Genomic DNA, 23,531 nt, shown 5'->3' with positions numbered 1-23,531 from the left:
AATCCAGGGATGTCTCCCTGAATGATTGAGAGTGCCGAACTTAACATTACTGATCGACTTAACATGAGCCGAAACACGAATAGGGACATTGGTCTCACTTCGAAATACTGGCTAACCTCCCAGATGCCTTGATCAAATAAGTTGAACCTCTACGTACTGTTTGGCCTAGGAATTTCAAGAGTTACCGTCGAAAATTATTACATGTGTTATGGCACCGGATAGTGCTATTCGAGCTCCGATGCTTTTAAATCCTAACCCTTGAGTGGCTCGGGGCAACAAATTGCTTTTGTTGGAAGGTGACCTAATAATTCTTCGTCAATGTGTAGAACCTTATGGATGGGAATTAATGTCAAGAATGAGTATCAATGCATTTAAGTCGTCCAGATTTCTCTTTTTTTTGGATAAAAATTTATTGGAGACCGGGAACCAGCCCCCGCATAAAAGGCATGATATGTCAACATTCACTATTCTCAGTGAACTGTCCAAGAGGCTTTTCTTCCCAAGTCCGAGAATGGAAAATATCACAGCACTCTCCAACAAAATCATCGTACTCTGGCTTCACACACACACACACAACGGTCTCATCCCTCTTCTTACCCCAAGCAGACTCCTTCCATGTCCACTTCTTCTTCATTTTCCTCGAAGAAGATGGTCACCCTCAAGAGCAAGGAAGGTGAAACCTTTGAGATCGATGAGGCGGCCGCGTTCCTGTCCATGACCATCAAGCGCATGGTCAAGGAAGGCCGCACTGGAGGGGCCACCATCTGCCTGCCCGACATAACGGCCAACACCGTCCGTAAGGTAATCGAGTACTGCAACAAGCAAGCCAAAGCCGAAGGATCATCTACGGGTCCGGTGCAAGCAGTGTCCGCTCGTGGGACGCAAACCTCGTCAAGGTTGACAAGCTCACCATCTTCGAACTCATCCGGGTCAGCTGTCAGATCACAACTCCCTCCCTTTTCTCTTTGGGGTTGAAATTTGATTGTGGTCCCTGAAGTTGGATCTTTAATGTTTCCGTGCCGTAAAGTTTAGACAGTCTCATTATGCACCCTGAAATTTGGCCATTTCAGGGTGCAATTGCCGGCTGAATTGATTTGATCAAAACTTCCTTTTTCTTAAAATTTTCGAGTTTCTAAAATTGAGACATTACATTTCAGGCCAAGTATGCTCTGAAAATTGGAGGGCTGCTAAACCTGACATGTGATGCCGTCTCGAAGATGATAAGAGGGATGACTCAGGAGGAGATTCGGTAGTTCTTCAATTCCCGTGGTTCCTGCCCTGTCAATCCTGAAAGGCTAGGGGACATTCGCGCTCAGATCCGGTCCTTCAATTGAAGTAAAACAATATCACGAGCTTAATTGTGTGGGATCGACAAGTTAGACAAGTCAGTGTTGAGGAAGAGGTCGGAGAGTAGAGTCGGAATGTGTGGTCAAAGCATGAAGATCACCTTCATTAAGGTGATTATTACCCCCACTACGAAGAGTTTGTCACGGGAACTTTGATAGCAATATCACATCTAGAATATAACATGACCACCGAGATCTTCGTGTGATAATAACGGAGATCTCTCCTCCAAACTTCTCGAAGAATACTGGGGGGAAAAAGGATAGAGATGATGAGGGGAAAAAATGTGTTTGATGTTGTGTTGTTATGTCTGTTTATCCCCCTGAAGTTTATTTATAGTAGGAGTAGTCGTGTCTTTCGAAGGATCATGTCCTTGTAGCCAACATTCACAACTTTTAAAATAGTAACCGTCGCTGTGCTGCAGCATCGAGTTTCGGTGTTACAACACTAAACCCTAGTGCTGCAGCATCGACTGATCTGGGAAACAATAGCAACTTCGGTGCTGCAGCACTATAGCTACAATGCTGCGACACCAAGTCGTCTATAAGCTATGCAATATACTTTGTCAGATTATAATTCTTTCATACGAACTCCGATTCGCACCCCGTTCGAAGCGTTGGACTCCTGACTTGAAGCACTTTTTATTGAGAATTAATCTCACATATTTCTTCGAGTCACTCCATACATGTTTCCTCTCTCAAGTCACAATCTGCCTTTATAAATGATCAGCCCATTGTTACTGTTAATTCCTCAAATTCTATTCTCGAACCATAAGTGCGAGTTCAGGAGTGTTATTGTTCTCTCTAAGTTAACAATATTCCTGGTGCCAATCGTGGGAATATGCTCTCAGACAACTGTAATTAAATTAAGTGGTAACTCGATTTGGTATTTATTATCGTAATGGTAATGAAAAGAACTGTCAAGTAAATTATTTTATTTGTTCAGTCGTTCGCTGGACATTCACTTATAAATAAATTACTAGACCAACGCTCATCAGTCGTCACTAATTTTATTCCAATTATCTAATAGGGTCGTCATACTTTTCTGTTTTTTCAAAAAAAATTCCAAGTTTTGAAATTGAGTTATTTACATGTTTGCCACTTTCGGTGGGATGAATATTTCATTCCCTCTTGGGTCTAGCCGGCAAGGCATTTCCTCCCATTATTGCATTAGCCCAGTTACATGATTTGGAAGATGTTACATTAAACGCATTTGAGGCCCTTTAATTATTCTGAGCATGAATCATAGGGGAAAAAAAAAACAAAGAGAAGAAGAGTGTACTATAATGACACACGCTCTCATCCAAAAATACTAATAATAAAATAGATTCAATTTTTATCAGTGAAATTGCATACGTCCCTTTATTTTCACTAGAGTAGGAGCCTCCGTTGCAACGGGAAAAATATACTAGTAAATCAAGGTATATACATTCTTCTTTCCTTCCCATGTAACATATATAGAACAGATAATAAATTTCTAGGAAACGAGCAAAATTATAGAGGAAGATAATAGAATTAGTCAGATCAGATTATCTTTGGAGAACCGTGCAAAATAACATAAGCTTATCCTAGGGATCGTAAGAAGCTAGGAATTTGAGATCAGTGGTGCTTAATCCTTAGTTTGAAAACCAGAACCAACCTACATAACAAACAATGAACACGTACATACAAGGAATCAAAGTAGGGTACATATACTGTATAATATTCATATAGAATATTCTTGACGGACTGAGGATTTTGGTTCGGAGGCGAGTCCTTAGGGGCACAAAAGGGAAAGTAATTTTGCCGAGTTAAGAGGGCGAATATAGGTAACTTCATAAATAAAGGAATAAAAACATACAATTTTTTATATAACGTCAAAATTTTAAAGGGGTGATTGCCACTCCCATAGTTTTCCGTCAGTCCATCCCTAAATGATATAAGTTAGGTCTTCGTAAATCTACATAACAACGGAAAAGTGAAATACGAGACCATTGCAGTCTAGGACTACCCTGCCATGATGGTACTCGTGGCCATTAATTAAATGGTCAAAGAGCTCTGTTTTGGTCTTGGGCATGCAATTAATGGCATGCTTCGGTCAATATATCAAAAGTATGAGGATCGGATGGAAAACAATAGAAGTTATAGGAACCAAAATGCGTAGGTTTTCCCCTTCTCATGTATCTATATGAACCTTTTCTCCTTCCCCACAACCCCCATTTTCCCAAGCATCGCCCAAACTCTCTGTACCATGTCGTCTTCGGCTTCCTCCTCCTCGTCCTCCTCTACGAGGAAAATGCTCACTCTCAAGAGCTCGGGTGGAGAGGTTTTTGAGGTCGAGGTGCCTGCCATTGTGTCGCAATCTGATATAATTGCAACAATGGTCGGGGAGGGCCAGGTTGGGAGCGCCATTCCCTTACCGGACTATGTATCCTCAGAGACCTTGTCAAAAGTGGTTGAGTACTGCAACAAGCACCATGCCTCAGGGCTGGACGAGAGTGATATCCAGGAGTGGGATGCCAAGTTCGTCGATATGGGCAGCTACGACTCTCTCTTCGACCTTGTCATGGTGACTTACGTTTCACGAGAATTCTAAGAGATTAATTAACCTTCTCACAATAATAAACCTATCAATATTTATCGTAAAAAAAGGATGAAAAGAATTTAGTCGATTGGTTGATCCTAGAACACATCTAGGACGCTCACATCACAAGAGAGCTATGGCCTTTTTATGCATGCATGGGGCATCTTACATGGAGAATGTCTTGTGTACAACGATGGTACCACGTAGGATTACGCCACAAGACATATAAAAGATACTATTTTTGACAACAACGAATTATTTTTGTCAACAATTTTCTATTTACGTATTAAAAACCAAAATGACAAATCTTTATCGGCTTGTGGCATTACCATATGGTACCACCGTTGCATACAAGACTTTGCTTATCCACTTGACAACGTTTAATCAGTTGTAGGCTTCATTTTCCATTATACTACATCTTAATTAGCCTTAACTGTCGAGCTGGTCGAGGACGGAACACATCGCATAGATACTTCTTCTTCTTCTTCTTCTTCTTCTTCTTCTTCTTCTTCTTCTTCTTTTCCTTCTTCTTCTTTTCATATGCCAATTATTATACAAGTACAAATTATACAATGAGTATCGGTCCTGGACTGCACCTTAGCCTCCTTTCTCCAGTTGAGGATGCTGTGAGTATACTAAAACAGATGTCCTTTTATGAACAAAGCAATAATTCTGTTCTTAATTACAGGCAGCAGATTTCCTAGGAATGAAGAGTCTGATGGATCTGTGCTGTCAAGCTGTGGCCAACATGATCAAAGGCAAGAGTCCCCAGGAGTTTTGCTCTGGCAATTTTCACATCGGAACAACCTCGAACCCCGGGAAAGATCAGAAGGAGAACTGAGGAGACAATCACCAGCCCTTCGACTGAGAGCAAGAAGTTTAATTATAATTAGTCCTTATGTATGTTGTGTTTCCCTTTCATAATGAACCGGGCGGCAGAGAGGCTTTATAATGGGAACATTTAAATTTGGTTGGCTATGAAATTCTCTTGTTTACTTATTTTCAACCTTATTGAGAATATATATGTGTACACATTAATTCTCCTGTAGCAGATATATGCGGAAGGTGATTTTATTTTATTTTATTTTTCCGATTACAAGAGGTGATTTTATTAATGAGGTGAAGTCTTGTCTCTTGGTGTCGATCGAGTAACAGTCACGTCTAATCAACGGATAAGTAAACCGACCCCAAATTGCTCGCAACGGTTCTGCATGAGAAAATTCCTGAGACTATTGTTTTTTCGGCTATGGGAGCGTTACTATTTTGCACAAAACGGAGTCGGTCCCTTTTATGGAAACATCGCCACATTCATGATGTTCTATTTCAATTAAGCTAACGAATTGGCCCATGGGTCTTCCTTGCAATCGAAAAAAAAATTGACCTAACAAATTAACAGTTCGATAATTAATGCTTTATTCGATCTCTTTTTCTTTTTCTATTCAAGTAACTGATTTAACGGCTTGTGTGCACAATCACTAGCTAGACCTTTCTGATCAATATGGATATCTCGGGTTCTCTAGAACATTGCTTGGATCATTGTCGGCAATAGATGTTGGGTTTTTTTGTTGGTTCCATTGCCTATCTTATTACTTGTTGAACAAAATATTAACTTAGCTCCACTTCACATCTAACGATTAAAATTCGAATCTTATGGGTTTGTCTTGAAATATGTAAATTATAATAATAGGTTTGATATAGCGATAATAAATGGAAGTAAATTGTGTGATCGCATAGAGAAACCTTTCCTTAACGATTTGATTCTTGCACAAAGTTGAGGTGCTTGCAACAATTATCCACACGAGAGTTTGATCAGGACATCTACTCTGTTTCTCGGTTAAACGGGGGCTAAAACGCCGCATTCCTCTCCTTGCGGATCAACCGATCAATTTATCTATCATTGATCAACCTTTCTAACGAACACGAACTGTGCGTCTGGATATAAAAGTAACTGTGGTTCAAATCGGAGCAATTGCATTCTTACAATCAGCGGAGAATTTACTGTGACTTAAGAGTTTGTTGGATCTGAACTATCATGCCAAACATGTTTCAGGACAAAACAAAACACCCCGAGGAGATCCTCGTGACTTCGAACGTTACCAAGAACTAAGCCCCGGAGAAAGAGCCGGAGATCTGGATGGAGTACCAGTGGGGCTTCATATATGATTCTACCTAATTCCTCCACATTAAGTACCTCATTACTTATTATGTTATTATTATAACTAATCCTTATTGCAATATATTTCATTTGATCTCGATACCATTTTAACACGTGATATCACGCTAGAATGTACTCAAATATTATTAAGATTCTTTATTTTTTGTGTAAAATTATGAGGATTCTTTTATTTAGTAATAAAAAGCAAAAAATATATGGGGTGCGTTATAGCATTTGAAAATATGCACCATATTATAATAATACAACAGACCAATAAATACAAAATATTATAATTTTTATTAAGAACAAATTTAATTGAAAACTCATCATTGAGAACATTATTAATTTTAAGTGGTCTTCAAAATTTATTTAAAGCATCTCGCGACCACGACCATTCCAAGCGATGATTGTCAATATATAAGGTGGAGTAACCTTGCATTTCACAGAAAATTGGTGGTTACCTAAAATGAAAATTTTATATTTAGGTAAATGAATTATTAAAATATATATATGTATATATACAAACCTTAGATGAAATTATAAACTAATTAATATCAAAAAATAAAAAAAATAAAGCAAAAATCTATTAGCTTGACATGTGTCCATTCAAACAAGAGTTTTAGTTTTATTTACTAGGAAAATGTCCGCGCGATGCCGTGGTTGTAAAAAATTTTCATGAATTTTTTTATTTATTATAGTAGTTTGTGTAATAATTAATATGTTGTATAACAAAAGTTTTAATATTTTTAATTAGAATATCATGATTGCAATATAATAGGCCTTAAGTAGTCATATAATTTTAAATAGACGGACTTTCTTGCAGCAGTTTTGATATTTATTAAAAGCATATCGTGGCTAAAACCAATTTAATACCCAAACAAGAATTAGTTTCAAGTCAATATGTCAGCCTAACATTAGTTTCACCATAAAAATAAAGGACATTTTTTACATCACATGTTATAAGAGACTTAAATTGGTGAAAAATTTAAATGGATTTTTTATCCATTAGTGGGTCGACCTCATTCGAACCTAAATTAATCGGTCGTAGAGCACTTTCTAATATCATGTGGTACACACAGAAAAAAAAATCACAAATAAAAAAAAGACTTCTTTAAATTAGTGATGAATTAAAATAGGTTTTATCGACGTTTGTTGGTTTTAGGTGAGTTGGCATTTGTTTCCCTTAGGTCATCGGGCATGAGTCATGTGATTGTGAGAAAATTCACGATCGTGAGTGATTTATCCTTAGTAGTTGGAACTCGCTTGAATCTAAATTAGTCGGACGTAGTGGACTTCCGAATATCAAATGGTATACATCGGAAAAATATATTTATATACTTAAATTGAATAAAAATTAAAATTTTTAAAAGTAAAAAAGAAGAAGAAAAGGTTTTAATTTTTTTAAAAAGGAGAAAGAAAAAACCGATCTCCATTCCTTTTATATTTGTGGCAAATAATAGTAAAGTATCGTGGCAAATAATAATAATAAAAAGAAAAAAACATGAGAGTGACACATGGCATCTATGTAAGGAGTCTTTTGTTGCCGTTGTGGCCCTTTGTTTGAGATAATTTGAGAAAAAAATTAAAATTATATGATAGATTTGACAAAAATTAAAATCATGGGATAGGTTTAGAGCCAAATTACATTTCATTAACAGAAAAATTGACGGCATGATATATTTTGAACAAGATGTAAACTATTGATCTTTTTGGTAGACACGGTATAAAACCCCTTACAGTTATTAATAGTTAGTAATTACCGTACTCTATATATATTGTGCACCTCCCTTCCAAACATAATTGATGAACCTGGTAGGCCTTTTACGGCCTTTGGATTTTAATATGTAAGTTTCTCGGTGGAAATTTGAACATATAAATTTGGTTGGGTTAAATTTCTGATTTCCTCAAGAAAAGAGTTTTGCCTTTTGCCTGCCAATCACAGCTCGATTCTAAATTAGTCTAAACCCTTTTAACTTTCGGATATCAAATGGTGCATAATGAAATAATTTCCGGTTTTTCAACATTTTGAGCATATCTACACATTATTAATTAGTCTTTTTGGCAAATTATTATGAATTAGTTTAAATCAAGCATATGTGGAAGGTGATTTTGGGTTTTCCTCGTATGCTCTACCTCTCCGTTGCGGCGTTGCCTATCTTATTACTTGGTGAACATAATACTCTAATTCATTATCTATCTTTCATCCAAAATTCATTATCTATCTATAACTAGGGCTTATGCCTCCATTTTCAACAAAAAGAAAAATCAAATGCAAAACTAATAATTACTTTTGGAAAATAGTAATTATAATTGGCTGGAAATATCGGTAAATAGGTTATTTCATTTATCTCTAGAGCTGAGGGGCTTGAAACAATCACCCCTGTCAGAGTTTAATAAAATTGCAGTCCGGTTCAACAAAAAAAAAAAGTGAATAAATCAAACTAGTCACGTGACTCTCACTTTACGAAATATTTGTAATTTTTTACTTTATATTAATTTTTGCAGTAAAGCTCGTAAATATTCTTTCTAAAAACAAAATTAGCATGGTCTAAATTGAATCGCTATTTTTCCTCGATATCTAAATTGGTCAACCTATTTCTCTCGTGCACTGCAACACAAAAAAAGAAACCTCAATTCATTAAGAGCAAGTACAATGCTTGGCACTATCATGAGTGCCAGTGTGGGTCCAATGCTTGCTATATATTTAACACATCAAAAAGCATGACACTCATTAGTCGGGACCCAATTGAATTTTCGGATATCAAGATTCATACCGAAAAGGCATAGCACTCATATTCATTTTTGAAAATCCTCTTCAATGGCTGGCATTCCATTTGGGTGCCAATGAGGGACCCACATACTATTTAAATTATAAATATATATTTGTATAAATAATTATGTATTTGTATAATATAATTGTTAATTAGTTTAATTAATTAATTAATTAATTAAACTTTAAAAACTAATTATGTTAATTAATTACATTAGTTAAATTAATTAAAATGAACTAATTTCATTAATTAATTAATGATATAAGAAATTACATAATTAATTAAACAAATGAAAAATTACATTAACTAAAATTTAAAATTTTATAACTACAATGTAATTCAATTATACTAAAAAAATTACATCACGAATGGTTCTTGAGGGATTGCCAGACATGCTCCACCAAATCTGCTTGTCGTTGATGCATTTGTCTATTGCGAATTCTCACATGATTTTGGACATGTGTCTCACACGAAACAGGAAGTTCCTCCCCCAATTGTTGTTGTAAGCCGAGCCTCAAATCATCGTACAAGTGTAACGGATTGCAATCAATGGTATGCGTGTCCCTCTCATCCTCAATAATCATATTATGTAATATAATGTATGCTCGCTCATTTAGAATATATACCATCAATTAGATAATATCTCGTTGTATAATTTTTGTCATTTATAGTGAAATTTACCTCTGGAGCGCGACTTTCATCACATCATCAAATACTGGTGAGCGGTCTAAAACATTGATGTCGTTATTAGACCCAAACACACCGAGAAATGCATGCCATATCCAAAGGCCACGTGAAGCCACTGCTTCAAGTATTATAGTTGGCACCCCGATAACCGCTCATGTACATACCTTTTCAAGCTATCAGACAATTCTTCCACTGCCAGTGCATGCAATCAATGCTTCATATCTTTCCCGGGAAGCCACAGGCCTCCCCCATCCATAGCAAATGTTGGACATCGTTTGCATTTGGCTTGCGCAAGTATTCACCCTCAAAGACAAAAATGACATCTTCCATGAACTTTCCTAAACATTCAATTGCGGTGCTTTTGGCTATCCGCACGTAGTCGTGAACTGTGTCAACTGAAACTTTGTACGCTAACATACGGATCGCAGTTATGCATTTTTGCAATGGGGATAAAGAGGGTTGGCCTTCAATTCTCTGTTGGAAACTGGGATCGACACTTGAGAGATATTCCACAATGCCCACGAAACATGCTTTCGTATTCGGAACCTCCGTTGAAACATCTCAAGAGGGTACACTGACTCATCAGCAAAGTAGTCGTTCCATAGGCGTTCGTATCCGCTTACACGGTCTCTGTCTATCACCTTAAGGGAACTGGAAGATGAGCTTGCCTCGTACTTCTACTCGAGGAGTTCAATGCGGCAATGAATTGAATCATTGCACAAAATTTGTTACATCCAATCCGTGGGATCTCGAGAGATACCATCCGGTAGAGTTGGGTTTAGAATTAGGGGACTCTCAAGAATCGAGGAATTCTCAGGGTTTTGGTTCTTGGGAATTGGTCCGGTTAGAGAAGTTATGGTTTTGCAAGTAATTGAGATATTCATCGAGATTGAATTGACTTGGGTCCATTTTTTTGGGAGAGAGGAGAAAGTGTATTGTGAGTTTGGAGGAATAGACAATTTGTGTATGTGTGATATTTATAGATTTGGGAAAATGACTCTTTTATTGTTTAAAAAAATTGCAACCAACGGCTAAATTTTTAGTCGTTGGTTCAAAAAGCCGCTGTCTTTCAAATAAAAAATTATAAATTTTATAAAAATTATCATTTTCATTATATTAATTTTATAAAACTAACTATAATTATAAAAATTGGCAAATTAAATTTATAAAACCAATTATCATTTTCACTAATTGAAACACTTGGCAAATTAAATTATTTACTATTAAATTATTTTTAATTATATTTTTACATAATTATATTCTTTTATTTTTTTAAAATAAAAGGGGCAGGTCTTGTGGGCCCTAACAAGCCACGCAGCCTGCTCTAATTGGCCTGACATTCCTAGGGGAGTGCCCCCTTGGCACTGTGATGCGGCAGAAAACGAGCAATTTTATGTTATTTGGGTATTTTGTAATTTTTAGGGAATAGTTTATTTTAGGAAATAGTTTATTTCATTCGTTATAATTTCGTTTAAGCCTATTTAAGTGTTGTAAGCCCTAGGACTAAAGAGAGTAGTTTTTTTGGATGAATAAAATTTCGAGAGAATATTTTCTATATTTTTTCAAATTCGGCATTGATTGAATCAACGAATTTGATGTATATTCCCTGGTATTCGTAGAATCAACAAGTTATAGAAGATTATTTTCTGGCATTTGTGCGCCAATCAACGGATTACAATATTTTTTTTAGTTTCGCTGCATCAATTGTTTTCTAGCATTCATGCGCGATCCAACATATTACAATTTTTTCTCAACTGACGCAGTGTAAACTAAAGAACAATTGTAATCTGTTGATTCGCGCACGAATGCCAAAAAATAATCTTCTATAACCTGTTGATTCTACGAATACCAGGGAATATGCATCAAATTCGTTGATTCAATCAATGTTGAATTTGGGAAAATAGAGAAAATATTCTCTCAAAATTTTATTCATAAAAAAAACTATTGTCTTTAGCCTTTGGGCTTACAACGCTTATATAGGCTTAAACGAAATTATAACGAAGGAAATAAACTATTCCGTAAAATAATTAATGATGCGGCAGAAACCGGGTAATTTTATGTTATTTGGGCGTTTTTTACAATTTTATGTTATTTGGGCATTTTTGTAATTTTTAGGGAATAATTTATTTTACGGAATAGTTTATTTCCTTCGTTATAATTTCACTTAAACCTATTTAAGCATTGTAAGCCTTAGGGCTAAAGACGATAGTTTTTTTTTGGATAAATAAAATTTTGAGAGAATATTTTTTCTATTTTTTCAAATTCGACATTGATTGAATCAAGGAATTTGATGTCTATTCCCTGGTATTGTAGAATCAACAGGTTATAGAAGATTATTTTCTGGTATTCGTGCGCCAATCAACAGTTTACAATTTTTTTTTAGTTTCGCTGCATCAGTTGGTATCAGAGTCGCATTTGCTCTTAGATTAGCGATGTCGCCCCGAAGAACGGCTAATCAACGTCATGCTGTGGAGGAGGACAAATTTGATCGGAGGATCGAAGACATATCATATGATGAAGCCAATCCGGTTTTCGATATATACCCACAAGATTTTCAAGAAGAAGTTACATAATTTGTATTTGATGATCAAGGAAAACCAACGTTTATCGTCAACAAATCCATATTAAAGGATATTGGAGATGATAAACTTTTTTATTTATTGTTCTCAGATTGAAGATATTCTAGATGAAGAAATTTCCAATGCAAAGAAAGATGCATAGATGCTTACGGTGCCGATTTCGGAGGTTATTCAATTGCCAAAGTTGGTTGAAATGCACGTGACTCAATCAATAAAGCAAAGATTCAGTGAAAGTATTTATTGGCTAAGAGGTGTACGGAATTTTATGTACGAAGAATTAAGAGAAAGAGTTCACAAAGAAAAAAAGGCATTTAAGTGGCAAGTGAGAAAACAGCAAAAGTGTATTAATCTCTCTATTCGTGAAGATCAATGTGATAGTTCGGACGATGAAGATTCGAGGGCGAATTCTCTCCATCCACGGGAGAATGATACGGCAGAAAACGGGTAATTTTATGTTATTTGGGCGTTTTTACAATTTTTAGGGAATAGTTTATTTTACGTAATAGTTTATTTCCTTCGTTATAATTTCATTTCCTTCGTTATAATTTTGTTTAAGCCTATTTAAGCGTTGTAAACCCTTGGGCTAAAACGGTAGTTTTTTTGGATGAATAAAATTTCGAGAGAATATTTCCTCCATTTTTCCAAATTCAGCATTGATTGAATCAATGAATTTGATGCATATTCCCTGGTATTCGTAAAATCAACAAGTTATAGAAGATTGTTTTCTGATATTCGTGCGTGAATCAACATATTACAATTTTTTTTTAGTTTCGCTACATCACACTGCTAAAGGCAGTGTCGCCACGCTAGCACCGATGTGGTGGCATCGACACCCATTTTTCAACCCACTGGACTTGCCTAATATAGGGAATATAAAAGGACTTAACAAATTGAGGATTTGTGAAAAAAAAATTTCTAGAAACTTTTTCATAATAGGAATTTGAGGCTCTCGTAAGTAGGGGTGTGCACGGATACAAAGTATACTCGGAACCAGTCGGAACCTACCCATTATGGTAGGGTCCGAGTATCTCATTTTGAAAATATGGTAGGGTCTGGGTATTAAAATAAGGAACCGGTCAAAACAAGTTCTAGTTCCTACGTATATAGTACTTAGAACAGGAATCGGTACCCGGACTTGATAATAATTTCCCCTAGTTATATTCAGACATATTTTTCCATTTTACTTTACCCTCTTCCCCTATCTCTCTCTATCTCTCTCTCTCTCTCTCTCTCTCTCTCTCTCTCTCTATGGTGTGGAAGCCTCGCATTCCTTATCCTTGGTAGCTTTGGTTTAACGACCTCAGTGTGTCATCGGTGATACTTGATCATATTATGGATGTTTAATTTTATAGATGGATTGATGAGACTTATTACTCTTTGTTGTAAATGTATTGTGGATTAATCTAAATTTATGTTGACATTCTGTTTTGCATTATTACTGATTATAGATGAGACATTTTTTATTTTATTTAGCGAGACAAAAATTTACAGGTTTCAACAGGATATTCGGAACCTGTGGTATAATACAGGTTCCAGGTAAGTTTCGGTTCCAGGACTTAACATGGTAGGTTCCAGTTCCAGAACTTAATAGGGTGGGGTCTGGTTTCAAAATTTTCGAACTTGTTCCTTACATGGTAGGGGCCGAGTATCGTGAAAAAAACATGATACTCGGATCCGAACACCCATACTCATAAAAGTGTTTTGAATATATATATATATATATATAAATATATATATTACTCAAGACGAGAGAACACCCCAATACCAACTGAAGATGGCATCAATGACTACTAGAGACCATCAAAATCGTCTCCAAAGTGATCCCCCAAGCCCGACTAGGTCAATGTTCTACGATCGCCGAAGTTGCCCCGACCCGATATGTATAGATAGCTAGGCCATCCTCTGCAGCCTTGAGAAGGCCTCGGATATTGGACTCAACTAGGATCCAGCCATTGATGAGCCTTTTAGCCTTGCCAAAGCAATGTCCTCAACATGGACCGGTTCAAGCCCCTCCTCCACTCTCAAGAGGAGAAAAGTGTAATTTTCTAAAAGTAGAAAGGGTATGAGAATAATTATGTAAAATAGGGGGGGTACTTTGTTATTTGGGAGGTGACAAGAACGTTTAGAAATCGGCAGCAGGGCGCAAATGAACGGTTTCCTCATCCGTATCTCCTCTCTGTTTCACCGAATCCGATCAATCTAGGGTTTTTATTACAGTTTCTCCGTAAACAATGGCCTCCCCGTTGAAGAAGATGATAACGCTCAGGAGCTCCGACGGAGAGACCTTCGAGGTGGAGGAGTCGGTGGCCGTGGAGTCGCAGACCATCAAGCACATGATCGAGGACGATTGCGCGGACAGCGTCATCCCCCTGCCGAACGTCTCCAGCAAGATCCTATCCAAAGTGATCGAGTACTGCAAGAAGCACGTCGAGTCTGCTGCTGCCGCCGGCACCGAGAACGACAAGACCGCCGAGGATACCCTCAAGGCTTGGGACGCCGAGTTCGTCAAAGTAGACCAGAGCACCCTCTTCGACCTCATCCTGGTTAGTGCACAACGATCGCCCTGTTTTACGTATTCTCTTTGTGAATTACTAGGAACATGAAGTTCGGCAGTTTGATTTAAGCCTGAGGACTTCAATCAATGCGTATATTCCTGTTTCCACGTTAGGGTTTGGAGCGACATTGTTATTGTCAGTTGTCCTCTGGGTGTTCCTTGAGGCACTGTTGCCTGTTGGAATGTTTTATATGCTGATGTTGGAGTAGAGTAGACATCAACATCACAGTTTTGCACAGATCATTGGTTTTTCAGGGAAGTAGTCGGTTACTTGAGATTGCAGGGCGGCTTTATAAATTGTCATAAAAAGATGAAATTATATCGAAACATTGGCTAAGGTTAAATAATTTGTTTGGATTTTATGGTTTTCTTCCTGTAAAGTCATGATCCGCAATTGCTGGGGCAGCGCTGTCGTCCTCTCTTTTGTGCTCTCTCTTTAAAGCAAAGAGAATGCATATCTGCTCAGATAAGGATTCCGTCTTAATAGTGGAAAGGATAGACCATTGATGTCAGTTTGGAGCCGTTCAGTTTATTCTTTGAGGTTTGGCGATGTACTGATAATTTGTTCTCTCATGGCTGCAACCAGCAGAGCCACAAACTGTAGAGCATTATATGATTGTCTCTTGTCTTATTGTTTTGCTTGTTAATTGAAGATGGTGACAGAGTCATGGATATATTTCAGGGTTTCGATTAGGGATAGGACAGCGTGAGAGAGAAAGCAAAGTGTGATCGAGAAGATCATCAGAGTGTTGTGTCAGTCATTACTAATAGATTATTATGTGTGTTCCCAGCGAGAGCTTTTATTTTGTCCTTGAAACATCTCTCGGTAGCATTTTTGTTTGATAAAGCTGTATCACCGTTTGCCTCAAATTATTTGTCCATATATATTTATGCTGATAGTACGTCACTCGAATGGTTTAGCATGACATGGTCATGTTTTCTGATTACTGTTGTGTTTACATATATGTCTTTTGTTTGCAGGCGGCTAACTATCTGAATGTCACGGGTTTGTTGAATTCGACCTGCCAAACTGTTGCCGATATGATCAAGGGGAAGACTCCAGAGGAGATTCGCAAGACATTTAACATCAAGAATGACTTCACCCCAGAGGAAGAGGAGGATGTTCGAAGAGAGAACCAGTGGGCGTTCGAGTGATTGCTTTTCGCTGTTATTTCTTAGGGGTAGTAGTAATTGGGTATATGCTCATGTTTTAGTATCATCGTATGTGTATTTACCTTAGAGGGAAGAACAAATCCTTTTGGTTAAGTAACTGAACTATTCCTTCATGATATAATGGTAAATACCCTCTGAAGAATATCTATTACTCGGCTGCTGCTTGATTATGTGAATGCTTGATAAGTTAAAATTTAGACGATGCATCAGGAAGGTGATTTGAGGGTACTGACGGATGTTGCAGACATGATCAATAAAACGGTCATGTTCCACTTGCTTTTAAACATTGCTCGGCAATTCCTCTGCTTGGATTTAGATGTTTCTTTTGAGAAATATTGGAAGCTGTTCGTATTTAATGTATTCACGTATTGTATCATTAGCGGATCGATCCAATCCCTGTAGTTTGGTCATGCATAAACCTACCAAGCAGACTGTTCATATTTTTTTGGCAAATCGAAGGTTTCTACAGAGCACCCCGCCTTCTCTGGTTTGGTGGTGTTCACCTGAAACAAGAAAACTAGAAAATAGACCCAATGGAACTAGAAAGTCAGTGAAAAATTCAACGCCCCTGGACCATCTCATCAATGCAGCTTCTGTAAAACTCGCATTTCGCCTGTGCGGATTCGAGCTTTGCGATGAGCTCATCCTGCTCCTCTGACTGATGCAGGAATTCCACCATGCTGGAGTCTTGTATGAGCACGAGCAGTTCTCTTAGATGGGCATTATTCTCCTCGAGTGCCCAGATGGCCTCATCCTTCTCATGGCAACAACAGGGATGTGTCCTAGCCAGTAGATCAGTGTTCCTCCTCTTGAACGCATGCAAGTGAGCCGACAATATCTCGGTTGTCAGTTCCTCTTTCTCGAGAGCTGTGTCCAGGTTGTAATTCCTGTTCTGCAATGTGCGGATGAGCTCATCCTTTTCCCGGCAGCTGCTGCAGCAATCTGATCCATGGGGCTTAGAGCGTGGCTCCTCATTCAAGGTTCGGCGGCACTTCGTGGAGAGTTCGATAATCCTGTCCAGCCTCCCGTTTAGGGCATGAGACTTCTCCTCTATACATCGATGTGCCATTGTCATCCTTACCAACTCCTCTTTGCTTCTTTCTTCTTCTTCCTCTATGCAGTCTCCTAGCCCGGACAGGCTTTCTTTGTTATCATCTTTACTGCACTCTCGTTTGAGCTCACAAGTTCTGTGTTGTTGAAATTGGGCCACTTCTACCTCAGATGAGCTTCGATTGTTTTCAACTTCACCTTTCAATTCACTGATCAGATACAATGCAACAGTGCGCCAGATCCATAGGGGCAGCGAGAACTTCTTCTCGATGGCCTTCAGTGAGAGCCGCGACACATACTTGTAAAGCATTGTTGCAGCCAAGAAGAAAGTTAAGGCAATCGAGTACGACAATACATTGCTGCCAAAACATATCATAAGAGCCCCAGGCCTCTTCTCCCAAAATAATCCCTCAGTTTGCTTCATCAAGCCTAAACCCTGCACCAAAGTATCAGATGACGAATCGATTCAGAATATGTACTAATTTTCTCAGGCATGAATGTTCCGTTCCGGAGACAGACCACCCCGTCAATTAACTTTTGTTTTACAGAAAACTAATAATTGATCAAACTATCAGAATACTAATCATCGAGATTTATTTTCCCTTTATATATAACTAAGGATATCAAATACTACGATATGGAATCACCATATAACATATTTTAGTGTTCTTAGGGCGAGCAAAGAACTATGCGAAACCTCAATGTTTCAATCGAGTACTCACGTAGTTGGACATGGAGTGTACAATCGTAATGATCGTAGTGTCAAGTAGGATGGTTGCTCCCAAAGCAAGAAGTGAAGATGCAGCTCTCTTCAAGTAAATCGCTCCAAAATGAGCGAAACTTCGCTTCTTCCGGTGAGAGCGAGCCATTGCTCTGTCCAGGACCGTCTCTGTCTCAGAAATAGAATTAATTCTGAGATTAAATGAACACAAACTCCCTATGGTTCCTATATATAAAGAGAGTAGTTTATTAGATTTCGGGGATTTGGCCAAAATATCTTTTGGAATTTCAAACTGCAAACAGATCGTATTTGGAAAAAAAAAATAGATATGTTAAATAAATGAAAAATCTATATTATCTTAGTTAGGTATCACTAGAGATATTATTTTTATTATTGACAAAATTATATACTCAAAAAAAAGAAAAGAGAGAAGATCGAATTGAACAATGAGACTAAAATTTACATTTCCGGAATTCTCTGCATCTGAATAGATGTTATATTTATCCCTCTGGGTTTATCTCTATAGCACGAACAGCCTTTCAAAATCGGGATTCAATCTTTTTACTTTTTTTTATCTTTACCACGTTAGTATTTTCAGGTAAATTTCTTTCACATAGTTATTTCAATCAAAATTTAAATAGCGAGAATCAACATGCGTTGATTTAGATTGTTCAGCACCTGATTTTCCTTGTAAGGAAGAAGTCACGTTTGAATCTAGTAATAGATAAAATCTAATAATGAGGTTTCACCCAATATTGGACCGACCCAATCAAAACTTATATTAGTCAGGCCCCATTGAATTTTCGGGTACACAAAAGAGAAAAAAAATTAAAAAAAAAAAAACAGAACTCCATTTTTCTGAGAGACGACAGTCCACAGCTCTCAGCAATCGAAAGTTTGGAACTATTCGAGAAAATAATGAACTTGTGACTAGAAGTAATTCACAGGCAATCGAATAGTGTACATGATTCTATGAAGTCTTCGTACATGCAATCTGCGGGCTTTCAGTATTCTCCATGAAGCAACATTGCACCATATGTAATATGTATCACATTTCCAGAATGAGGTGATATAGTTTCTCTTACATTCTTCTTCCTTTGAGATCAGTCTGAGAATGTGGGTACCGATTGTTGGCTGCAAAGCTTCCTCATTCATGTAAGAATCATTATTTTCTCTGGAAAGAAGAGAGAAGAAGAAGGGAGGACGAGGTTCCCGAATTTAGGATAACCTCAGATGTTACTTCATTCGTAAGTCACTGGAAACCCATTTCGTGATTTCCCGAGAATATCGTAGACCCGAATTAGTTTTTTTTTTTTTACTGTATCAACAATCAATAGTATCCTCTTCAGTGGCTTACTGATATATACAGTTGTTATGTGCTAATAAGAAGCGCGTAACGAAATGATTGCAAGATGAAATTGTTATGGTTGACAAAAGATGAGGTCTTTGAACGTTGAACATGATTTCCTGGTTGTTTAAGGTTTTAGATTATCTGTTTCATGTCTTAATTGTGATTAAAGAAGCCGAGGATGTTCTCTCTTATGCTTCTGAACCTTCTGACTATCTGTTTCACGTCCCATCTATGATTGAACAAGCCGGCAAATAAAATGGATCAAGAAATATTGGATTATCAAGAATGAGTAGGCGGTAGCAAAAACAACCATGATTTTCCATTTACATCAGTCCATGGTTACACAGTTGGGCATTTGAAAATCAGAAATCGTCAGGACATACAAGCCAAGGGAAGAGCAAAGTTTTCCGAAGTTTTCAAAGATAGAGAATTTTGTAATGGAATTAGAAGTTTATAGGAACATTGAAAGGAATCAAACTTCAAAAAACCAATGCAAAACAACAGGACCGAAGAATCACAATGCGAATATGTTACTGTAATTACGGCTATCTAAAAAGACCAAGGGACTAAAACTCGAGGCGATCCAATTAGCATTGATCCCCTTCCGAGACCAGCTGATTCATGCAGCTCCTGTAGAACTGGCACATAGAGGTTGCCCATGAGAGCCTCTCAGCAAGCACACCCTTGTCCAACTGCAGGGCCAACCGCTTCTTCTCCGACTTCTCCAGGAGAACCTTCAACTTCTTGGCCTCCTCCTCCTGGGCCTCCAGCTTCTCCTCAAGGTACGCATTTTTCTCCTTCGTCAGCTGGAGGTAGTCCCCAAACTCGACGCAAAACTCCCTGTAGCGCCTCTCGAACCTGTCCCAATCCCCCTTCCACTGCCTCATCGCTTCCATGGACTTCTTCCCAAACTGCTTCCAGCTGCAGTTGCATGCCCCGCTGTTGCAGTTCTTTGCCTCTTGCTCTGCAATCGTCTTCAGCAGTGCCTGCCTCTGGGTCTCCCACTCACGGCGTTCCGTCTGGCACTTGGTATCCAGCTTGCAGATCTCTTCCTTGTGTTTTCTCTCCATCCCATGCATCTCTATCTCATGAAACTTCTCCCGAATGCGAAGCTCTTTCTCATGTTCGGCTTCCATCATGTCTAGCTCTTCACTGAGTTTTATCTTGAGCTTAGACAATTCTTCACCGTGCTTCCGAAGAAACATTACATATTCCTTCTCACTTAGTACTACATCTTCTTCCCTCGGTTCCCTCAACCTGGAGCAACGATCCTCCTCCTCCTCTTCATCTTCGGATTCTTCTTCCTCCTCTTCATTGGTTAACACACTTCCCAGTTCTTCTTCAGCATCTTGTTCCGCAAGTTTTCCCTCGACTTCGTGTAACACGTTTCTGGTATTTTCTCCAGTGCCACGTTCCAACATATTTCCGTTTAGTTCAAGTAACCCAATTTCAGCTTCTTCTTCTTCTTCTTCAGCGTCCCAATCCCAATCTTTTCCTGCTATTTCACAGTAACAATTATCAGTCTCCTCATCTCCTTTCGCATCTTGTCCTTCTACTTCCTGGAGCCCATTTTCTGCTCCTTCCCCTCCTTGTCCTCTGATCCATACTTCTTCCTCAGAAGTATCCTCTCCCTGTTCCTCAGTCTCAACCTCTTTCCCGAAGAACCAAGCATCAAGCCTCGCCTCCAGAAGATCAACGGTCTTACAGGAGCTCCAACGGGAGACCCTATTCCTTGCTTTCAACAACTGAACCACAGGAAAAAGGCCATAAAACAATAAATAAATAAATAAATAACCAAAAGGAAAATGCATTTGAAGGATGCAATTACAAAGATGTTAACAGTAACACGTAATCTACGGAAAAAAAAATATATCATTGTAATCTGTACTGCAGGTTATTAAGGAGAAAGCCAGAATCAATTCAAGTTACATTTCACAGAATATTGGCTATAATAAGATCAATCTGATGATGGTTGAAATCATCGCAAGAATCAGCATACTTACAGGATAGGTGTACAAGTTACATGTCACGGTATATTCGAAGAAGCAAGCAGATGTTACCGGCAATTCAAGGGCGAGCAAGAGAACTTACGGGGTCTATGCAGATTGGATGGAATTCTTCCTGTATTCTATCTAGGTCAATGAAAGGTAAACAAAAGTAAACGGCGGAGGTCATCTTCAAGAAAATGCTGATGAAGCAGAAAGCCCATGGCCCTACTTCTCCACCAGTGCTCCACAAGATGAGGAGGACAGCTATCCTCTCTGTCACATACAGGAATTCAAGTCGTCGCCAGTACCCCCTAATATCCATGCCCTGCCCCCAAAATTCACATTTTTAATCCCATCAGTTCACTTATCGGTTATACAATATAATTGTTAACAGGGCTATGGAGCGGAAATGGAAGAGCTGTACAGAACGGTGGAATTTCCAGAGTCAAATTATTCAGTGAAGACCATATCCCAACACGAGAAAGAGAGTGAATCATCTGGCCAGCCCTTGTAGCATGAAAATAAATTTGAATAGCATGAGCACATAATAAAATGCAGATAAGAAATTGTGATTTTAACATACGCATGATAATGGCGCTGCTTAATATCAGCTAACCATATGCAGGAACTTTCAGAAATATATATCCAACTACTCCAAAAGCTAGCAAGCAATAATTTCAAAATATTGTGTGTAAAGCCTGCTACAACTTTGCCAAGTCGTTGTTGCAGTTGACGAGTTAAAGAACCTTGGGTGTATACATGCACAACGGAATAAATGTTAGCCACTATAAGATCTAGGATGAAAGGTGCGTATTTGGCATCAAATAAATTTTAGAAAGGGCATTATTGACCCTTCGGAGGACAAATCATTTATGTGGACAATCGAATCGCCGGAGATAGCAGAAACTGTAGATAATGTAGAAATGCACCACTCACATAGACTTCGTAATGGGCAAATATTGTCAAAGCTGACGAGAGGGCCAAGGAGAACGCAATTATCCGTGCCTCAGCAGCCGGTCCGAGCCAAATGACAAAAAATGGAAGGAGGAGGACCACTGCCCGTTCAGCATAGAAGATAGACTTATCGAGCGAATTTAGGATCTCTTCTTGGTAGTCCATTGTTGTTGTATGTGCAGAAACACTATGGACATGAAGCATAGTTACAGAAACACTATGTGCAGACTGCCTACGGTTTAACTCATAGTGTGTAAGTATGTTTCATTATATATATATATATTGAGAGGTGAGAGACATGAGCGGGGAAGGAGAAAGGATTACGGTAAACCTGGAAAAGGAAATCAGAATTCCTTATGGATAGGGGCGGTTTTCAGGAGCGAAGATTGCTCAAAATAATAGGATTTGGGTCAACCTCCATAAGGATATTTATTATTCCCTAAGAAAAATCTTATCACAATTCCAGGAAAGTTAAAAATAAATAAATGAATAAAGGTTGTTCGGGGAAAATTATGCAAGTTAAACATGAAAACATGCTTGGTTTTATCTCTAGAGATGAAATGAAAAATATGTAAAATATAGGGTTAATTTCAAGAAAAGCCTTAACTTCACTCTATTTCCTGGATACAGTAAAAGTTGGATACATTAGAAATCTAAACATGTACTTTTAGAATTATTTTTTTTATGAACCATTCATGTGTTTCCCGTAAGTTTTCATTTTTCATATATTTTTTTATTAGTTTTCCATTATTCTTTTTTAAAATAATAAATATGAAAGTAAATTTAAAATAATAATAATGATAATATAATGAAAAGAAATACAAAGGGAAAGGAAAAGTGTGGCAGCGGGGCACCGCAATGAAAGTGTCACGGCCTTGCATAGGCTGATCAAGGGCGGATCTGTGTAATGGATAGTGAGATCAGATGAACCCCACATAAATTTAAGATTCTTTAATTACTGAAAAAATAATTTAAGATTCTTTTTATTTTTTGTCTACTAATGGTTGCATATATTTTTCGATTTAATCTTATTATCATCGAAAAATAAAAGATAATTGCAGTGCAAAATATAAAATAAACGAACTTACATCCGTCACTCTTTCTCACATGTTGAAAGAAACTAAATTCTGGGATCAATTGTAAAAGAATATCCCACAAATCTCTTTCCCGTGAAAATTATATATATATTTTTTAATTTTCTTCTCCAAGTAAAATATTATCCACACTTAATTGTCAGAGAATATCCCACAAGATTTTCTCCCACCAAATCTGCATTCTCCTATCTCAGGTAAGTATGATTTTCAAATGTGAGAGAATATCCCACACTCATGATTTATAATTATTTTCAAGTCTATAATTATTTTAATTTTATACTTTCTTTTGAATGTCTATTATTGATTTTTTGGCATGAATATTACATTCTTTTGATAAAATGATTTTATTTGCATGAAATGTGTTGTGTTAGACTTATGTTGCGTTTGGTTTTATAGTAGAATTTTAAAATCAGATTTTGATTTTGAAAAAAGTGGTATAAATGAGACCCACCATTTGACTTTGTATGAGTTATTTTCTTTTGTTGTGAAAAAAAGTTGTATAAATGGGGCCCACTCTTTGACTTTGTATGAGTTATTTTATTTTGTTG

At 37.6% G+C, this 23,531-nt stretch overlaps 3 protein-coding genes across 4 annotated transcripts; 2 read left to right on the top strand and 1 right to left on the bottom strand.

Moving 5' to 3' along the window:
- Window positions 1-109: 109 nt before the first annotated feature.
- LOC116202198 (SKP1-like protein 11) lies at window positions 110-5,121 on the top strand. 2 transcript variants are annotated; one of them, XM_031533633.1, is made up of 2 exons: window positions 110-936; window positions 4,595-5,121. In XM_031533633.1, exons 1-2 carry the CDS (start codon window positions 616-618, stop codon window positions 4,745-4,747), a joined length of 474 nt encoding a protein of 157 aa, XP_031389493.1. In that variant the 5' UTR covers window positions 110-615; the 3' UTR covers window positions 4,748-5,121. The 2 variants fall into 2 exon arrangements, with proteins under 2 accessions (XP_031389493.1, XP_031389494.1); XM_031533634.1 differs by lacking the exon at window positions 110-936 and adding an exon at window positions 3,541-3,891.
- Window positions 5,122-14,215: 9,094 nt separating this feature from the next.
- Window positions 14,216-15,978, top strand: LOC116205707 (SKP1-like protein 1). Its single transcript, XM_031538352.1, has 2 exons — window positions 14,216-14,641; window positions 15,634-15,978. Exons 1-2 carry the CDS (start codon window positions 14,330-14,332, stop codon window positions 15,805-15,807), a joined length of 486 nt encoding a protein of 161 aa, XP_031394212.1. The 5' UTR covers window positions 14,216-14,329; the 3' UTR covers window positions 15,808-15,978.
- Window positions 15,979-16,176: 198 nt separating this feature from the next.
- Window positions 16,177-17,886, bottom strand: LOC116205706. The gene is made up of 2 exons (XM_031538351.1): window positions 17,598-17,886; window positions 16,177-17,311 (listed from the first exon to the last, which is right to left on the bottom strand). Exons 1-2 carry the CDS (start codon window positions 17,742-17,744, stop codon window positions 16,385-16,387), a joined length of 1,074 nt encoding a protein of 357 aa, XP_031394211.1. The 5' UTR covers window positions 17,745-17,886; the 3' UTR covers window positions 16,177-16,384.
- Between the last annotated feature and the right edge of the window lie 5,645 nt (window positions 17,887-23,531).

Source organism: Punica granatum, chromosome 4, assembly GCF_007655135.1.
Source record: "Punica granatum isolate Tunisia-2019 chromosome 4, ASM765513v2, whole genome shotgun sequence".
Taxonomy (NCBI): Eukaryota; Viridiplantae; Streptophyta; class Magnoliopsida; order Myrtales; family Lythraceae; genus Punica; species Punica granatum.
The sequence above is the reverse complement of the archived record's forward strand: the minus strand, read 5'-3'. Positions and strand labels throughout refer to the sequence as shown.